The sequence below is a fragment of the Dipodomys merriami genome, unplaced genomic scaffold (genome assembly GCF_024711535.1).
Source record: "Dipodomys merriami isolate MVZ:Mamm:240054 unplaced genomic scaffold, mDipMer1.0.p SCAF_10, whole genome shotgun sequence".
In the NCBI taxonomy this organism is placed as follows: Eukaryota; Metazoa; Chordata; class Mammalia; order Rodentia; family Heteromyidae; genus Dipodomys; species Dipodomys merriami.
This window is the reverse complement of record NW_027202271.1, coordinates 50,184,721-50,204,621: the sequence shown is the minus strand read 5'-3', so window position 1 is coordinate 50,204,621 and position 19,901 is coordinate 50,184,721. Positions and strand designations below refer to the sequence as shown.

The following is a 19,901-nucleotide window of genomic DNA, read 5'->3' as shown; positions in this document are numbered from 1 at the left end:
GCTGCAGCCAAGATGGCGCTGGCAGCAGCCGTGGCGGCCTGAGCGTCATGCTCCCGGTCCTCGCCGACGGCGGCGCCTGTGGCCTCGGCCAAGGCCTCGAGTCTCTTCCGGGAGTGAGCGCTCAGGCTCCTCTCCTCTGGCCTGGTTAGTCCGGACAGAGAGGAACACTGAGAGAGCGGCTGCCCGCTCCCCGGCACCATGGCTGGCATCATCAAGAAACAGATCCTGAAGCACCTCTCCAGGTCAGTGAGCGAGCGCTTCGGCCGCGGGGTGCAGTCCGCCTCCGTCCACAGCCCGCCCGGGAGGCACTGGCTGCCTCGGGTGCTCCGCTCCCGTCCGGGGCAGGTCGCGGCCCCCGGGGGTGCGTCGCCGACGGCGCCGGGCGCTGGCCTCACGGGTCCGCCCGGGGGCGGCTTCTCCGGTGTCGGCCGCGGAGGAGCGCCGGGAGCCCCCCCCCCCCGGCTCGAGGCAGCGGCGGGCTGGGGTCGCCCCCGTACGCGGCGTCCAGGGGGTGTCCCAGCGCCGAGGCTGGATTTGACCTGGCGTCGCCCAGACGCCTGCCGACTGCGGCTCGGTGTGGGGCTCAGCGCCCGGCGGTTCCGTTAACCCAGGGCGTGAGGCGTGGTGTGTACGCTCGGGGCCCGGGACTCGTTCACCTTGGGATTGTTCGTCGTCCCCACCACCTGGCGTACCTGCTCGGGTCCACTGAAAGGGTGTGCCTGTTTGCACTGTTCGGATTTGTGTGAGATAAGCAGCCAGACGGCCGAGCTTTGGCGGAGTTCTTTCTGGGAGTCATTTTTTAAGTCCTGACATCATTCTTAAAGAGTTGTTCGCCCCCCCCTCCCCCTTTGCATACTGCGACCCTTTAATTCAGGCTAACATCTGTGGTGATTAAACCCAAGACATGTCATTCTTTCCATTTCACAACAGTTTTAGTCAGAATCATGACTCAGTAAACCGGCAGTTTGTTACTGCTCTTGGCTTCTCCATATTTGTCTCAACACACAGGCTAAATGTAGGACCTCGTTCCAAGTTGGTTAACAGGGAATTCGAAGCTCTTGGTTGGAATACCTTTCTCTTCTCTGTTATTTGTATGTTAACGATTATTTTTAGAATTGATTTTAGGAAGGGACCTGGGAATGAAGATAGACTTGTGTAGTAAGAATGATTGTTGATCCTTGATTCAGATTGTGTTATACCACAGGTGATATATTGGGGAAGGAAAACAATACTGTAATTCAGCAAGTGTTTATGACTTGTCACACTGAATAAGATACAGCAGGTATATTTGAAGTAGCAAATTATAGTAATGCTTTTGAATTTTTTCTGTGTGTGCGTGTCTTTCGGTAGTGAGGCTTGAACTCAGGTCTTATGTGTGCTTCCTTACTTTTTTTCCACTAAGGGCTGGCACTCTACCACTTGAGCCACAGCTCCACTTCTGGCTTTTTAGTGGTTAGTCGGAGATGAGATACTCACTGGTCTTTCCTTGCTTGGCCTGGCATCAAACCACAGTCCTCAGATCTTAGCCTCCGGAGTAGCTAGGATTACAATCCTGAGCCACTGATGCCTGACTTTTTACTTTTTGATATTATCACTAATTAGAAAGTTTTACGTATTTATTTTTGTCAGTTGTGGGGCTTGAACTCTGGGCCTGGGCACTGTCCCTCAGCTCTTCAGCTCAAGGTGAGTGCTCTACCCCTTGAGTCACAGCGCCACTTTTGATTTTCTGAATGGTTTATTGGAGATAAGAGTCTCAAGAACTTTCCTGTCCGGGCTGGTTTTGAACCGAAATCCTCAGATCTCAGTCTCTTAAGTACCTAGGATTACACGTGTGAGCCACTGGTGCCCAGCTAGAAAGTTTGTTTTTAAGACAAGGTCTTGCTGTGTAGCCCAGACTGGCCTGCAACTCACTGTAGCCAGGCTCGCTTTGAACTCCCAGTTCTCCTGCCTCAGTCTTCCAAGTACTGAGACTGCAAGCCTGCATCACACCACCACTGCGTGGAAGATTTCTTTTAAAATTGTACATGTAGTTCAATACTGACCTATACCATTCTGGAAGAAGGTTTTGCCTGTTTATTTTTTGTTATCTAATCAAATGCCCTCAGTTCTCTCTCTCCAATTCCATAAGAAAATTCAAACCCACAGACAATAATCTGAATAGTTTGTCATTCTCACAAGGATTGAGGAAAATTTAATTCAGTCGATAAATAGTTTAGTGCATTCTCCTTCCAGTTCTCTTGAAGAAGTAAGTCCACTTGGGAAATACTGAAAAACTAAGACCAGCAGGGTTTAGTATTGTAATCCTGGCTAGTCAGGGGCTGAGATTTGGAGGATCAAAATTTGAAGCCAGCCTGGGGGAAAGAAAAGTCCCACAGACTTATCTCTAAAATAACCAGCAAAAAGCTGAGCTGGAGCCAGATATCAGTGCTCAAGCCTCTAATCCTAGCTACTCAGGAGAAAAGATCTGAGAATGGAGATTTGAAGCCACTCCAAGCAGACAAATCCTTGAGATTCCTTTCTCCAAATAACCAAAAACTATAAGTAGAGCCTGGCCCAGTTGACTTATGCCTGTAATCATAGTTACTCAGGAGGCAGAGATCTGAGGATTGCAGTTCAAAGCCAGACAGGTAAATCTGTGACACTCATATCTCCAATTAAGCACCAAAAAAAAAAAAAAAAAAAAGCCAGAAGTGGAGCTATGGCTTAAGTGGTAGAGCACTAGACTTGAGCAAAGAAGCTCAGGGACATGGCCCAGGCCATGAGTTCAAACCCCAAGACTGGTTAAAAAAAAAAAAGAAAGTAGCTGAATGTAAGTGCATAGCTAAAGTGGTAAAATGTCAGCCAAGCAAATAGAAGTCCTTGACTTCAAACCCCAGCACCAGGAAAAAGAAAAATAAGAACAAAGTATAATGGCTTAATCCATTAGATTCATTAGATATACACATTTTGTATATTCAGAATTTAGTCTTTAGGGTTATTATGATTTCTTACAGCTGTGTTGTAAATGATAATGAATTTTTTGGAGTGGGTTTTTTTTTTTTTAAGTGGCACTGAGATTCAAACTAGGAGCCTTGTCCTTGAGCATGCTAGGCAAAAACTGTACCACTGGAGCCATATACCTGTCATCTTGTTTGTATTTACCTTTGACCAGGCTGACCTCAAACTTGGAATTGTCCTGCCTATGCCTACTGGGTAGCTGGGCACCACCACACCTGGCATAGTAATGTTTGTTAAACACTACAGTTTTCAGTTATTTCATATTTAACAATGTCTTTAGGTTACTTAAGAGTATCAGTTTTATAATTTAGTTTGTATATTTGATTTTAATTATTGTTGTCATCTTCCTAAGAAAATGACTAATCACAAATCTCACAGTTATTCATCCTAGGTAAACAAGGCAGATGTTGTGATAAATTATACTGGTTCCAATAGGAATGAACTTTTGAAATTACTTAGGTCAAGTTTAATTGTATACATTGTTGTTGTGAAGCTGTCTCTATTTTAATCTGGTGATCTACAATACAATTTAATATTTAACAGAAAATACTCAGGTATTACTTTCTATTAACAGACATCTCATGTAACTTGTGCATGAACCCCATGGTGCCTTCTCAAAGGAAGCTTTTCTAGATGTTCAGTTTACAATTGTGAACTTCTGTCCCCTACTTACGCCCCCCCCCCTCTTTTGTTGGTGTTGGGGTTTGAGCTCAGGGCTATGCACTTGAGAGTCAGGTGCTCTACCATTTGAACCACTGTCCCAGCATCTCTTCTAACTCTCTTACTTGCTTTACTTTTCTCTGTAGCACTTATTTTCATCTGTCAAAATACATCTTTATTTATGTCCCACTCTCTACTTGAATGAATATAACCTCTATGAAGGCAAGAGTTTTTTCTTGAGGCTAGTACAGTCATTCAGTAACTATTAGTTGAATGAATAGCATAGATGTTGACTTTTCCTTAAGTTGCTAAAGCTTTTTAACTGAGACAAAACCATATGCCACAAGTATTTTCATAGATTTGAGGATGAGTCATTTTATTATGTTTTTCTTCAGTCATTAAATTATATGGTACCTTTCATGTTCTGCAAAGGAGGAGGTAGGAAAATAATCTAGTTCTTACAGGATTTTATAGGGAGTCTTTTAGCAAAAGGAAAGACTGTAGGAACCAATAGGAGAAAAGAGAACATTCACTTCGAGGTTGAAGTATAGTGCATTAGAGATTAAAGCTAGTGTTGTTTTGGATGTAAAGGTTTGAGGAACTGGTGTGTTAGGTGTGAAGGAGGAATTATTCTTTAAGAGATTAACAAATGCTTTGAATGATGAACTACTTGAGAATGATTATCTGTATGTTTGTTTCTTGCCTAATTGTTCAGTTTGTAATCTTAAGAGTGTCTTGGATTAATGAAGTTTCTATACTTTTACTAATCTGAATGGAAGTTGTGCTTATAGAGGAAGGAGGAAGTTAGAGGAAATCCCACACTGCCTCCCCTCCCCCAACCAGGGCTTTTTTTTTTTTTTTTTGCCAGTCCTGGGCCTGAACTGAAGGCTTAGGCACTGTCCTGAGCTTCTTTTGTTCAAGGCTAGCACTCTATCACAGCACCACTTCTGGTTTTTTCTGCTTATGTGGTACTGAGGAATTGAACCCAGGGTTTCATGCATGCTAGGCAAGCACTCTACCACTAAGCACTCTACCATTAAGCCACAGCCCCCGCATCAGGGTTTTGATTTAGGACTATGCCCTTGCCAAGCAGTCGCTTTTGGCATTTGAGTCACACCCCCAACCCTATGAGTTACATTTTTTTTTTTTAAGAGAAGTGAAACAGGAAAAGACTTTGAAGGAGAAATTACCATAACCCTTTAGATTAGAACAGCACAGGGTATGTGTTGGAGGTGTTTGTAGGAGAATCTTTTTTCATCAGAGAATAGAAAGTTAAAAAAATGTTATATCCAGTAAGAGCCAGCGCTATCTTTCATCTCATGACTTTATTATACAGGTAGGTACAGGTATGTGTGCAGGCACAAACAGAGCAAAGTATTTAATTAAGCCAGGATCTGAAAAAGGGCAGAGAAGATTGACATACAAATGTTTCTCTTGTTTGTAAACATTTGGGTAAATGCCCCAAAGTGAGATTGCTGGGTCATAGGGGAGCTCTATGTGGAGTCTTTTGAGGAACCTCCATACTACTTTCCAAAGTGGTTGAACAAGTTTACACTCCCACCAACAATGAAGTAAGAAATGTTTACAAACGAGACCACACTAAAGCTACCAGCACAACTATGTTTATTGCAGCATTATTTACCATAGCTAAGATATGGAACCAACCCAGATGCCCCTCAGTAGATGAATGGATCAAGAAAATATGGTATATATACACAATGGAATTCTATGCCTCCATCAGAAAGAATGACATTGCCCCATTTGTTAGGAAATGGAAAGACTTGGAAAAAATTATATTAAGTGAAGTAAGCCAAGCCCAAAGAAACATAGGTCCCATGGTTTCCCTTATTTGCAATATCTAGTATATGTATGAGTCAAGCAGAAAAGGTCAGATAAGGTGATGTTAGGAAAAGGAACCCTAAGATATGTATTTAAATGTTTTTTTTTCTTTCATGCATTTGTTTCTAACACATTTATAAGATTATTTCTTTGTTGCTTTGTATGTCCCTCCCCCACAGTATAACCCCTGCTTTCACTGTATTTGATGTCAGTATAATTTGTGGAGGGGAAGGGGAAAAACAAGTCATTTAAATAAGGATACAGGTGGACCCGTTGCAACCATGAGAAGTACAAGTTGTCATGTCACAACTTTGGGGGAGGGATGGGGGGGGTAGGGAGAGGCTGGGAAGGATGGGAAGGGTAAACAAAGGAGGAGGCTACAATGCTTGATAAGAAATGTACTCACTATCTTGCCCATGTAATTGTAACCCCTATGTACAGTATTTTCACAATAAAAAATAAAAAAAAGAAAAAAACCCCCAAAAAACAAAAAGAAATGCTTCTCTGTCTTATCACTCTAACCGCATAATAATAAAGCTACTATACACAGGTTTTCTATGGATAGAGAAATGGCCAGGCTGACTTATGCCACAATGGGTGGGTGAGTCGTCTGTCCGTCCGTCCTTCCTTCCTTCCTTCCTTTTTTTTTTTTGGGTCAGTCGTGGGGCTTGAACTCTGGGCCTAGGTGCTGTCTCTGAGCTCTTCAGCTCAAAGCAAGAGCTCTACCACTTGAGCCACAGCACCACTTCCTGTTTTCTGGTGGTTAATTGGAGATAAGAGTCTCTTGGACTTACCTGCCCAGGCTGGTTTTGAACCGTGATCCTCAGATCTCAGCCTCTTGAGTAGCTAGGATTACTTACAGGCATGAGCCACTGGCGCCCAGCAAGTCTTTGTTTTAAAGCAATAGTATAAAGACATTTATGATTGTTATGATTTGGTAGTAGTGCTACTGGTATCTGGTGAGATGGGAGGGATATATCTATACATCCTGAAGTACATAGCACATTCTCCTAAATTAGTGTGTGTGTGTGTGTGTGTGTGTGTGTGTGTGTGTGTGTGTGTGTGTGTGTGTGTGTGTGTGTGTGTGTGTGTGTGTGTGTGTGTGTGTGTGTGTGTGTGTAGTTCACCAAATATCAGTAGGCTTGAGGGTGAAAAACTAGATGTGTATCAAATGATTGACTCAGGGCACTTTGCTGGTTAAAGTTATTTTGTCTGCAAACAAAAGAAACCACTTTCTAAAGCAAAATGGTAAATGTAATAGGAAGCTATAGGGTTGGGTTACAGAATCAGAGAAAGATCTGAAGAGCAAACCAAGACAACAGGAACCAGTCAGCTCCTCAGATCTCATTGGAAGAGCTTCTGGACTTTCCTCTCACAGCAGAGTTTTTCCACCTCAGTACTATGGACATCTTGGACCTGCTAATAATTCATTCTTGAGGAGGGCTGATCTGTGAATTATAGGATGTCTAATGCTTTCAGATGATCCACACATACTTGAAGGGACAAAATTCCTCCTGGTCTACAATTTTAGGGTACTGGCCCATCTCTCCCAATATAGTCTCTGGTCTATCTTGTCAGGTTCAGTTTCTTAGGAGTGAGAATCTGTATGACCCAGTTCCAGCTATTCATGGATCAATTAGCAGTAGTAAAGTTGTACAGCAAAGATATCATTTGAGGGAGATTATTTTGAGTCAAAGTTGCTGCTCTGTTAATGTCAGTACTAGGTCCTGAAGTAAATTAGATTTCCACAGCCCTCATTTGCTACATTAAAGAAATTGAATTTCATCCCTGGAATGGGGACTGACTGCTAATAAAGAATTGAAGTCTGAATGTTGGAGTCTCAGGCTCAGCAGTAACTAGTAAGTAACACGTAAAAAGATAATGTATGGAAAGATATTGATGTCTCTAAGGACTTTTTATTGTACTAGGGGTTTGAACTCAGGACTTCACACTTATTTGGCTTGTTTTTTCAAGGGTGTCATTCTACCACTTACTTGAGCCACACCTCCAGCCCACCTATTTGCTTGTTAATTAGAGATGAATCTCTGAGACTTTTCAAGGCTTAGTGCTTTGATCTTTCAGGTCAGCCTTCTAAGTACCTAGGAATTTAGGTGTGAATCCGCAGTCCTGGCTCCCTTCAGAACTTACTTTTTACTGTGTGTTTGGAGAACCAGACTTGAAAAGAGACTGGATCCAGACCAGCTCTAGTTATATAAGGAGTAGAAACTGTTTGAAACACTCAGTATGACTTACGCTATAAACCAAGGTGAAAGAACAATTAGTAAAGGTGAGTGGCCTGAGAAGATTGTTAAATACTCAAAATGTTCATTATGGAGATTAGGAAGGGATGAGCACTTTTGGAATTTTGTGACAAAGTGACAAAACTTTGCAGTACTTCACAATGAGTTAACTGGATGGAGCTCTGAAGAAAGGGGAGACCAGCAGCAAACAACCTTGAGATAAAAGAACTGAAGAGCAGTGGAGTAAAGGAATGAGTGAATTGGAAGAATTAGAAGTTTTGCCTGAAAGTTTCACCTTGAAGATGACATTTAATATTAATATTTTGAATTAAGATTTTAGAGGTAGTAGTAGTAGATCTACTTTAGCACAAACTTTCAGATATGGCCACAGAAATGAGTTGCTGAGGAGAAACTAAAGTGTGTGTAATCAGAAATAAGTATTAATAGATTAGTCTGTCAAAATTATTTTCTCAAATAATAACATCACAATTCTTCAAAGACTAGTATTCATATACATCATTCTATGGCAAAGTTTAATAATTGTGTGTGTCTGCTGGTACTGGGATTTGAACTCAGGGCCTCATGCTCTCACTTGTCATTTTCACTCAAGGCTGGCACTTGACCATTTGAGCCACATGACCATATGCAGCTTTTTTTGTCTTCCTGGGCCGACTTTGAACTGAGATTCAGGCCACTGAGGAGTTAGAATTACAGGCATGACCTACTAACTAAAAAAAAAATAGCTCAAGTGCGCATGTATGCACCCACACAGCACACACTGGAAATTAGAGATACAAAATTAGAAGACATGACCTGAGCTCTTGAGAAATTCCAATGATTGTACTAGCAATGATCAGCTAGCAATAATACCTTGAATAAATCTCAGGGGCTATAATTATTGTCACTAGGTAGGGCTAATGTTCTTTTTGGTGGTACTGAGGTTTTGAAATCAGGACTTTGCTCTAGGCCAGTGCTTTATCACTTGATTCTTGTGATTCTATGATTCTATTACCATAACTATTTCTAAACTCTACTGTTACCTGAAACATTCAAGATTTGATTTACTTAGATTAGGCAGCTGGGAGAAAACTGAGATAAAGACTTTTTTTTCAGATTGCAAATAAACTTATTTTTATAGGTTTGGGATTTTTTTGTTTTGCTTTGGTTTTTGAGCTGGGGGTTTTAGAGCTCAAGCCTGCAATCCTAGCTACTCAAGGGGCTGAGATATGAACATTGTGGTTCAAAGACAGCCTAGGCAGGTCAGTCAATGAGACTCATCTCCAATTAACCACCAAAAAGCTGAAAGTGGAGGTATAGCCCAAGTGATAGAATGCTAGCTTTGAATGAAAGAGCAAAGGGACTAAACTTCGGGTACCTGGGCTGTTTTTTTTTTTTTGTTGTTGTTAATTTTTGGTTTCTTTACATTAACAACATTCATTTTTATATAATTATTGTGTATTTTGACCCTAGATCTACTGTTGTGAAATATACTAGTTAACAAATAAGTTAACAAATAAGTGCTGGTGGCTCACGCCTGTAATCCTAGCTACTCTGGAGGCTGAGATTTGAGGATCGTGGTTCAAAGCCAGCCTAGGCAGGAAAGTCTGTGTGACTTTTATTTCCAGTTGGCCACCAGAAAACCAGAAGTGGCATTGTACCTCAAGTGGTAGAGCACTCATCTTCAGCTGAAGAGCTCAGGGACAGTGCCCAGGCCCCATGACCAAAAAAAAAGAAAGCAAAAGAAAGAAAGAAAGAAAGAAAGTTGCTGAATACTACTTCATGCCAAGTACTCCTGGAGATATAACAGTGGACAAAACAGACAAGAAATCCCTCCATTCACTGTCTTTACATTTTAATGAGAGAGGAAAATTTAGTAAATAAATACATAGTATATCAGTCTGTTAAGTATTATAGCGTTAAGTACTATAGCAAATACTAACACAGAGAAAGAGCCTAGGAAGTAGGAATAGAGTTTGCAGTTAGTTTTAAAATCAAGAACACTTAATTGAGGACAGTCTCTTTATTTGAGAAGATACCCTAGAGAGCAAATGCAGAGTCCAGAGGTGGAAACCTATCATTTTGAAAATATGTCAAGGCTTCCACTAGATGTAAGGTGAGTAGAGGAATAAAAAATAAAAATGAAAACACATGACTGGCAAGCAGACTAGCTCAGTGTGGTAAAACATTCATATACCAAGTTTGAGGCCTTAGGCACTACAAAAACAACAAAGGCAGCCGGGCGCAGGTGGCTCACGCCTGTAATCCTAGCTACTCAGGAGGCTGAGATCTGAGAATCATGATTCAAAGCTAGCCAGGGCAGAAAAGTCCATTAGACTCTGATCTCCAATAAACCACTAGAAAACCGGAAGTGGCACTGTGGCTCAAGAGGTAGAGTGCTCCCCCTGAGCTGAAGAGCTCAGAGACAGCGCCCAGGCCCAAAGTTCAAGCCCCACGACTGACAAAAAAATAAACAAACAAAAAAAACAAACCCAAAAAACCCAAAACAAAAAACAAAAAAAACTAACAAAGGCCAGATCATGTGGAACTTCGTAATGACATTGACTTTTATCCTGACATGTAAGTTGGAAGCCATGGTCAGGCTTTTAGCCAAAGATTCCTCTAGTAGCTATGTGGGAAACAGAGGGACAAAGTCAGAAGCAGTAAGCCAGTGAATATCAACAGTTTCTAGATAGAGCCAGGATTAACTGACTGATGAATGGACAGAAAACAATAACACATGTCTTCAAAGGCACTTGATATGATGAAATTTCCTTAAACTCAATTGGAGAAGACTGTAGAGGGAGCAGGTGTATAGAAGATAAGGAGTTTTGATTTGGGTTTACTAATTTGAGTGAATCTTGTCTAAAAGGATATTCTCTGATTTAGACTACACGCTTTAGTTGGCAACAATAATAAAAATACTTTTACCTAGTTATCCTTCGGTTTAAATAGCAAAGTGAATTGTGAGTTGAATGTTCTTAAAGCATGTAGGATTGCTAATAAGAGCACTATATAGAAGTATCAGAAATAGAGCAAGTGTTTCTTTCACAAGATAATGGGGAGATAGTGAGATTTGAACACAGAGTGAGTCACACGTCCCTCCCTCCCTACTTCCCTCCCTTCCATTCTTCCTTCCTTCCTTCCTTCCTTCCATTTTTGGTTGTGGGACTTGAACTCAAGCCCTGGATGCTGTTCCTGAGCTCTTTTTTTTTCTTTACCATTTTGAGCCACAGAACCACTTTAGGTTCTGGTGGTTCATTAGAGGTAAGAGTCTCATGTACTTTTCCTGCCCTGGCTGGTTTAAACTGTGATCCTCAGCTCTCAGCCTCCTGAGTAGCTAGTATTGCAGGTGTGAGCCACCAGTGCCCAGCTTTTTTTTTTTTTAATGCTTATTATTATTAAAAAGGGATGTACAGAGGGATTACAATTGCATAGGTAATGAATACATTTCTTTTTGGACAGTGTCATCCCTTCCTTCTCTCTCTCCTGGTTTTCCTTCCTATCCCCATCTACAAGTTGTGTAGTTTATTTTCAACTGAGTACCACTGCTGCATTCATTCACCCTTTCCCTCCATTTCTATGTTCCCTCTTTACCCTCCCCCAAACAGATCAATGATCAGAGAAGACAAAATGAAAAAACAAAAACAACAACAAAGAAAAAACCCTCTTTTTTTCATTTCCTGGAGTTCATTTTGATATATATTGTTTTATATGATCAGAGGCACATGGGCATTGAGCCTTTGTGTTCCTCCCCGCAGAGTATTCCCCTTTGGTCTCAGTGTGTGTGGCTGTCTAGTATCCTATATAATTTATCATGTCCTGGTTTATTTTTTAGATCTAGCTTCCACATGTGATAGAAAACATGCACTGTTTGTATCTATCAGCTTGGCTTACTTAATGTGATGTGTTCTAGGTCCATCTATTTCCCTGCAAATGATAAAACTTTCTAATGGCTATGTAGAATACATGGTGTACAGGTACAGCATTTTTTGGATCCATTCATCTATTGTAGGGCATCTGGGCTTTTACTATAACTTGGCTTTTGTGAATAGTGCAGCAGTAAGCATGGATGTGCAAGTGTCTTTATGATATCCTGGCTTGAAATGTTCTAAGGGGATCCTAGACATCCCTCTTTCTTGGGTGTGTGTGTGTGTTTTGGGGTTTGAATTCAGGGTCTAGCTCCTGTCCCTCAGCTTTTGTGCTCAAGGCTACTGTTCTACCACTTGAGCTACAGCTCTTCTTCCAGCTTTTTAGTGGTTAATTTTGGGTGGTTAATTTCCTGCCCAGGGTGGCAGGAAAATCCTTAGATCCCAGACTCTTGAGTAACTAGGATTATAGGTGTGAGCCACCGGCACCTGGGTTCATGCTTGTTAGTTTTTAGGATAGAGTCTTGCCCCTTACCTAGCCATATCTCCTACTTTTAGGCTTTCCATAGTTCCTGGGATAATAGGCTCTTAGCTGCCGCTAGCTTCCCCTGTGCAGAGGTGCAGTCTCATGGACTTTTCTGCCTGTGCTGACCTGTAACAGAGATCTTTCCATTCTCAGCCTTTCAGGTAGCTTAGGATAACAGATGTATGCCACTGTGCCAAGCTGTGGGTTAATGAGTTTTGCAAATTTTTCTACCCAGGAAGGCCTTGAACCTTGATCCTTTTCATCTCAGCCTCCAAATAGCTAGGAACCATGAGTGCCAAGCTCAGACATTGATTTTGCTGAATTTACTTTTGGGAAATTGATTTGGAAACTTGGAATGAAAAGGGGATTGGATACTTGGTTTTGTGGGTGTAATGTTATCATACTAAAATTAAGAATCGAAAGTATCTGTTCCTCTGTCAATGGAGAAAATTGTTAAAACATTATGATTGGACACTTTCTGCAGGTATGGTTGTTTTGATACAGTCTTTAGTTTGTATAATCATTTGAAGTTGAGGTGCTATAGTCTTTTCACTACGCTATTCTTTTCAAAGGAATTTTAGTTAAAATATGAGGGCAAAATTAAAAACCTAGCCAATTTCAACTGCTTTACTGCAAATTTAACCAGTAACTATTTTGGTCAAATTCACCTTTAGTGGAATGAATGAGAAAAAAGACAAAGGACATTGACACTACTATTAAAAAGATTTATTGTTAAGTAGTTGAACAACTTAACATATTGATTTGAAATATTTTTGAAGTTAGGAAACATAATTTCTTCATTTTTACTTATGTAATTTTCCTTTTGCAATATTTTACTTTGCTTTAGTACTGTAGTTCACATTTTAAATATCTTCTTAGTTTGATCTTTACCAATTGTGTATACTTAAAGTATGCATATGATATGACATATTAGTATTTTCATTATGCATCATATTTTACATTTATAATACAGTGGGTCTTAGTGACTGGGGCTCAGTTTTCATGTATCTGCTATCACATTCCTCCATCTTCCAAATCTTTGCAGGGTTACAGATGTGAACCACTATTCCTGGCCCTTATTTTTCTTCTTCTTCTTTTAACTGTTTTGCAATCTGAGTAGATGAGCTCAGTACTGGTACACATAAAACTCAAAGCCTCCATCTCACTCAGCATTTTCACTCAGCTTTTCTACTCATGCCTAGCACTTTACCACTTTAGCCACACCTCCAGTTTTGGCTTTTTGCTAGCTAACTGGAGAACATAGTCTCTTGGTTTTACTTTTGTGGGCTGACTTCATACCTTGGTCTTGAGATCTCAACCTCCTAAGTAGTTAGGATGACAAATGTGAGGCACTAGTACCTAGTTGTCAGATTTAAAATTCTTAAAAGTACTTTTATTGTAGCAGGAATTGACATGTATCATACTGCAGTTTTCAAGATAAATTGACTTGTGCCCTCCCCAAGACCCCCAGAAAGAAGGAGCTCTGGCTTCTTGTTTTGCTACTGCTAGTATAGCATAATGTATTATTTGCCACTATTGTCTGTAAATCTTTATGTGTAATTTGTTTGTAGGAATTGGTATTTAACAATAGTATTAACAGAAATTTCAGTAATTTTACAAAGTTGGTAAAACAGCACTTTTTCTTTCATATGGTTGTAAAGAGTTTGTTTGGTAAAGAGAAAGTAAAGACCACTCAGGAGAGTAAGCAGGGGAACTTGAAAACCAGTTGTCTACCACATACTACTGGTATGTGGTAGGTCAGAGACTGGCTATTTTGTATTCACCCTCCTCACCTTTTTCTCCTCCCTCTTGGCAGTTTGTCAGATGGTGATTAGCTTGTTGGAAATAAGCCAAACCCTCCTGTGGGCTGTGGTTTGGAGGAGAGCTGACCTGGGTGATGGCATGACCCAAGACCCTCCCCTCTCTTTCCCATGGTGGCTGGTTGGTGGGGGAGGAGGGGAAAGCTATCCTGGCCTGGTTGGCTGATGTAAAACAACACTTTTAAGTAATAGAATTTTTGCCTAAATATTTACTTCTGTTGTGTGTGACTTTATATCTAACTGAGGTATACTATAAAAAGGGCAACTATAAAATGTGAGCTGTAGTTGATCTTGAAGAAATAAGTGTGATTGTCTGATTATCCCCACTACTAGTTCATCCAGTTTGCTTAGGTTTTTATTTTCCATCACTGCACTTTTCTTCCTTTTACTCCTCATCTGTCTTAGGTTGTCTTACTGATACAATCATGTTGTCTTCATCTCTTTATGACAGTTTCATTTCCCCACTACATAGCAGTTTTAACTAAACAACGAGGTTAGTCTTCACTGAGCTTTGTTTTTAAGACCTTTAGGTCTTCAGATATATACTATTTTGTTTTAAAATTAAAACAGACTTTTAGCTTATCATCTTTTTAGGGCTTCTTCATAGATTACATGGGGCACAAATTGGTTGCCTTGAATACATTTTGACAGGTTTAAAAAGTTGACTCATATTCAGAGAATTTAGGTTAAATTTTTTTTTCTGGATAAAACTATCCTTAATATGAGTTTTTGTGTTAAAATTTTTTTTGGCTAGTACTATGGCTTGAACTCAAGGCCTCATGCTCTCCTTCAGCTTGTTTGCTCATGGCTGGTGCTCTACTACTTGAGCCATACTTTCAGTTTGGCTTTTTGCTAGTTAATTGGAGATGGAGTCTCACAAACATTTCTGCCTGGGTTGGCTTTGAACCTTGATTCTCTGGGTCTCAGCCTCCTGGAGTAGCTAGTGTTACAAGAACGCACCATTGGCACCAGCTTCTAATGTACTTTTGAATATATGTAGTTTATCATTTGATCTTTGGTTTATATTAGCTTTCATAGGAGCTCTATGAAATACAGATTATAGTTTTACTTGAGATTTTTTGGCTGTTAAACTAATTTCTAATTTGTATTTGTTGGATGCTTGTTTTCTGCAGTGCCTTGATTGATTTAATGTTAAACAGTTGAGCATTTGTATAACTTGTATACAGAATAGCTATCTCATAGTCAACATTTTAATTTGAAAGTCTCTTTAAAATATGAATGTAATGTAGAAGTATAGTACCAGTGGTAGAGAGAATGAAGAAAATTAAAAGGTTAATTTATCTTAGAATTTAAACAGTGTTTGCTTTTCATTAATCCAGTGTAAAATACAACTGTATTTTTAAAGTGCATCACAGCTAAATATTTTTATCATATCATTCCTTTCCTCTTCCCTCCCTTAAACTTGCTCCCTTCTGTATTCCCTGTGTACCCATTCCCTGCAGCGTTCCCTGCTGGCTGTGGTGGAGATTGGTGTGCTGTGAATTGCATAACCACCTAAATGAGTACCAGAAGAGTCTAAGAGCCACTGGCAACTGACTACTTGCTTTCATCAGGAATAGGGAGCTTTTGTCTGAATTTCCTGCCCTCAGGTAATACTTCTATTCCCCATTTTTTTTTTCTGTCTGTAAATGCAAACACTATTTATGCCCCACAGTCTGATACCTTGAGACTATTTTCTGATTCTTATTGTCTTAGTCAGATACCTATTTTCTTTACTATTCCTCTTTAAAGAATCTTTTCTAACAGATTAGGTTTGGCAATAGACTTAAAAGTTGTAACCAGTTCTTTCCGATGTGGCAAGGTAATTTTATAATTTATAGACAGTTATTTGTAAATAGTAATTAGTATGATGTTTTACCAATTAACGTAGATCAGATACTCTATTGATCACGAGGTGTTTTGATCAATTCTGTCATTCACCATTGAAGGACTTGAGAATTTATTTTGTGTTTACTATTAGTTATAATGTTTATATCAAGAGACTGAAATAAGACTCACAGTAACAGTGAAAATATAATTCAGTTTTTTGCAGTTTTGTGTTTCCTACCATTCTGTTTTTCTGTGTTCCTTTTGAAAGATCTGTTATTAGCTGGGACCTGTAATTGCATGCCTGTAGTCCCAGCTAATTGAGAGACTAAGGCATGAAGGTTTACTTGAGTCTAGGTTCTAGGTTAGCCTAGGCAACATAATAAAATACCATTTTGGAAACAAACAAGAAAGTAAATGAACTAAAAATATAAAAAGGAACCCTGAGTGGAATTTTGTAACTCATTAGTATACTTCAGGAGTAATGGAACCATTGTAACTTTGTTGCCATATACTAGCTAGCAATTGTATAGGTATGATGACCTAAATATTATTTTTTCATGCTTCTTACCCATGATTCCATGTTATCATTTGGGAATCCGGATGTCAGCTAAAACTACCAAAGTAAAGATGCCAGGTAGAAACTTTGAGATTCATAAAGTATATTTTAGAAAATTAGGATATGGTTTCTGTCTGGAATGTCCTCTCTATCTTATTTTCCAGGCAAAAACTTACTGTTAAACAGCTCAGAAAACCAAGTCTTATGTTATTTAAAATGGTTTTCAACTATCATTGATTTTTTTGTATACATTTTTTTTATTTGTATGATTTTTTTTTGTATACATTTCGCAAATCCTCTTGGACAGTTTGCTCATGAAGTATAGTAGCCATTATGCTTTACATTGTTCAGTTTACATCTCCTTATATCTTTTTTTGGCCCATTATGATTAAGATTGTGTTTTATGTTTAAAATACAGCTGTCTTTGTATTTACTTAAGTCAATCTACATGTTTAGCCACCCCACTGCTTTGTTTTACCTGCTCATTGTAACCAGTCATGATTTTTTTATTTTAGTAATTAGTGAATTTATGTTTTTATCCTGAAGCAGACTACTTGGCACAAATTTAAGTATCTCAGTTGTCACTACCTAGATTTATTATTTATTTGTTGCATCCGTTATTGCAACGAAATGTTCTTATTTCTTCTGATCTCCTACTTCCCTATTTCTATCCTTGGCACTGTTACTGGAAAAAATGTTTTGGAAACATTTATCCTATTAAGGTTTTTTGCTAAAAACTTTCTTTTGGGGGGGCTGGGAAGGTGGCTCAGTGGTAGAGCGCTTGCCTTGCATGCCTGAGGCCCTGGGTTCGATTTCTCAGCACCACATAAGCAAAAAGAAAAAAGCCGGAAGTGGCGCTGTGGCTCAAGTGGTAGAGCGCTAGCCTTGAGCTGAAGAACTGAGGGACAGTGCCCAGGCCCAGAGTTCAGGTCCCACGACTGGACCAAAACAACAACAACAACAACAAAAAAAAAAACAAAACTTTTTTTTTTTTGGGGGGGGTACCATTTCTGAGGCTTGAACTCATGGCCTGATCACTGTCCTAATTTGCTAATTTGCACAAGGCTAGCACTGTACCACGAGCTACAACTCCACTTCTGGCTTTTTGGTAGTTAATTGTAAGATCAGAGTCTTGTGGATTTTCCTGCCCAGACTGAACCGTGATCCTCAGATCTCAGCCTCCTGAGTAGCTAGGATTACAGGCATGAGCCACCGGTACCATCCTTTCACTTTTTTTTTTTTTTTTTAACTACTTCTACTATGTGGGTTCAACTATGTTCAACCAGTCTGCTGAGGGACAATATAGGAACAACATTGATTCATAAGATGAAACTCATATTCCTTGTCTCAGAAAATAAGAGTTCTTTCTATTTCTCTAGTTACATCATTTCTTTGCACTGAAAATGCATAATACCACAGTATACTGTACTGCCTTACCCTATATACTACATATATTTTTGCCTACTGTATGTGATACTATGATCTTGAAACAGGATACTGTTTGTATCTGGAATGACCCCTTTTCTGTATTCTCCAGGCAAAACCTATTCTTAAAAACAGCTCAAAAACAACCCTCTTGATACCTGACCCCCCACCTTTGCCCCCCAAAACAACAACAAATAAAAGACACAAAACATAGTTCTCTTCCCAAAGTAGTTTTCTTTACAATTAAAAGAATTGATTGCCCTTTTCCTGTACCTCTATTTTGTTTTCTTCTAGTTTTTATTGCTTTGGTTTATTGGTACTGGGGCCTTACACTTGGTAGAGCTTCTGTTTTCATTTTTATTGTAATATCTATTATACGGTACTTTCCATGTAATGTTCTACATTGTCTCTAGTAATAAATTGTGAGGTTCCAGAAAGCAGTAGCTGTGTCTTGTTTTAGCTTCCCAAGGGCATAGTAGGCCTTTGCTATGAAACATGCATGTTTAGTTACATTTTGATATCTCAACAGAAACACAGTATTTGATGAAGGGTTATTTGTTATCATTTGTTGTTATCAACAAGCTGAAATTTTTACAAAGCACTGTACAGGCCTGGTAAAACATATCTGGGGGCAGAACATAGCTCAATGTAGTAAATTTATCAGTGTTATAATAGAATGGTAATTCTTAGAAAATAAAATACCTTTAACTTTGTATCAGTTTGTTTATAGTCTTGGATATGTTTCATTGTCACTTGGAACAGTTAATATAGACCCTCAGGCCTTCATATTCTCTACAATGAAATGAGGAAGTTGTTTTAGAACTTTTCAGGAACTAAAATTATAAAGTTAATTTGATATTCTTTGCTAGTATGAAGTTTGCCTATTGCTATACTCATTTTTTAAAAAACGTATCTTACAGTTGCTGCTAAGATCTTCATTAAAGGACAAATGCAGTAGAGTGCTTTTAAAGTGCCATAAATACTGTGTATATTCTTTTATTCCTTGTATTTTATTAAACAACTACTCTTTTTAATTGATATGTATATATTTGATTTAAGCAGGTTATTGAGCAGTAATTTATGCACATGCTTAAATGTGCAGTTTTATGATTTCAACGTATGTATGAATCATGAAACTAGCCCTATAACTATGGAAATGAACATTTTTGCCATCCTCCAAAGTTTCCTCATTCTCTTCTGTAATCTTCTACCTCTTTACCTCATCCCTGACATTTACTGGTCTTCTACTTGTTATAAACATGCTCTCCAAGAACCATTGAATTCACAACAGTAGTCAAGAAAATAAAGAATTGTCTCAGCAATGCAAAATTTTCTTCTGCAGCAGGTACACCATCAGCCAAAAATCTGGCAAGCAAGCAGAGCAGGCAGGCTGCTCCCCTCCTTTATGCCTAAGACAGCAGACCCTGCTAAAATTGGTTGAACTCAGGTTCATAATCTGCTTATGATTGGCTAGTTTGTATAGGGTAAAATGTATTTACATAAGGTGACTTTGAAATAATTCACCTGAGGGCTGGGAAGTTGGCTCAGTGGTAGAGTGCTTGCCATGCATGCATGAGGCCCTGGGTTTGATTCCTCAGCACCACATAAGCAAAAAGAAAAAAGCCGAAGTGGTGCTGTGGCTCAAGTGGTAGAGCGCTAGCCTTGAGCTGAAGAGCTGAAATAATTCACCTGAAATAACAGTATACAAGTAATATATAATATACAAATACATACAAAATATACCCACACCTGCTGCTATTTCTTGAGCAGTCTGAGGCTCATCTTCAAAGGTATGTTTTCGTTCCATCTTTCATAAACGAGTTTAAACAAAAACCTATATTTCAATGATTCTTCCTTATCCCCAAAGCAGTTCCTCTTTCAATTTCAGGCCAAAGCAGGAAGCAACATACTTCACTTAGATTTATTAGTTTATAGTTTATAGTATAGTTTAGATAAACAGTCATGTAGTATTCATTTTTTCTGACTTCTTTTCCACAGTATAATTATTTTGCAGTTAACCTCTTTTGTTGTATATGTACATTTTTACTGCTGAGAAATATTCCATTGTGGATATTCTACAGTTTATTACTTTATCTGTTGATGAATATTTGGGTTGTTTCTGGTTATGGTTATTTAATAAAG

The 19,901-nt window shown here is 39.2% G+C and overlaps 1 protein-coding gene across 2 annotated transcripts in view; it reads left to right on the top strand.

Annotated features, from left to right (window-relative positions):
* The first annotated feature begins 12 nt into the window (after positions 1 to 12).
* Positions 13 to 19,901, top strand: part of Bltp3b (bridge-like lipid transfer protein family member 3B) — a 73,889-nt gene continuing 54,000 nt past the window's right edge. The window contains exons 1-2 of one of the 2 annotated variants that reach the window (XM_069990916.1): positions 13 to 242; positions 15,412 to 15,558. Coding sequence is in view for 1 of the 2 variants with exons in the window: in XM_069990906.1 (XP_069847007.1) it covers positions 199 to 242 (44 nt within the window). In the remaining variant the exon portion in view is untranslated. The remainder of the gene's footprint in view (positions 243 to 15,411; positions 15,559 to 19,901) is intronic. The other variant, XM_069990906.1, reaches the window with a different exon arrangement.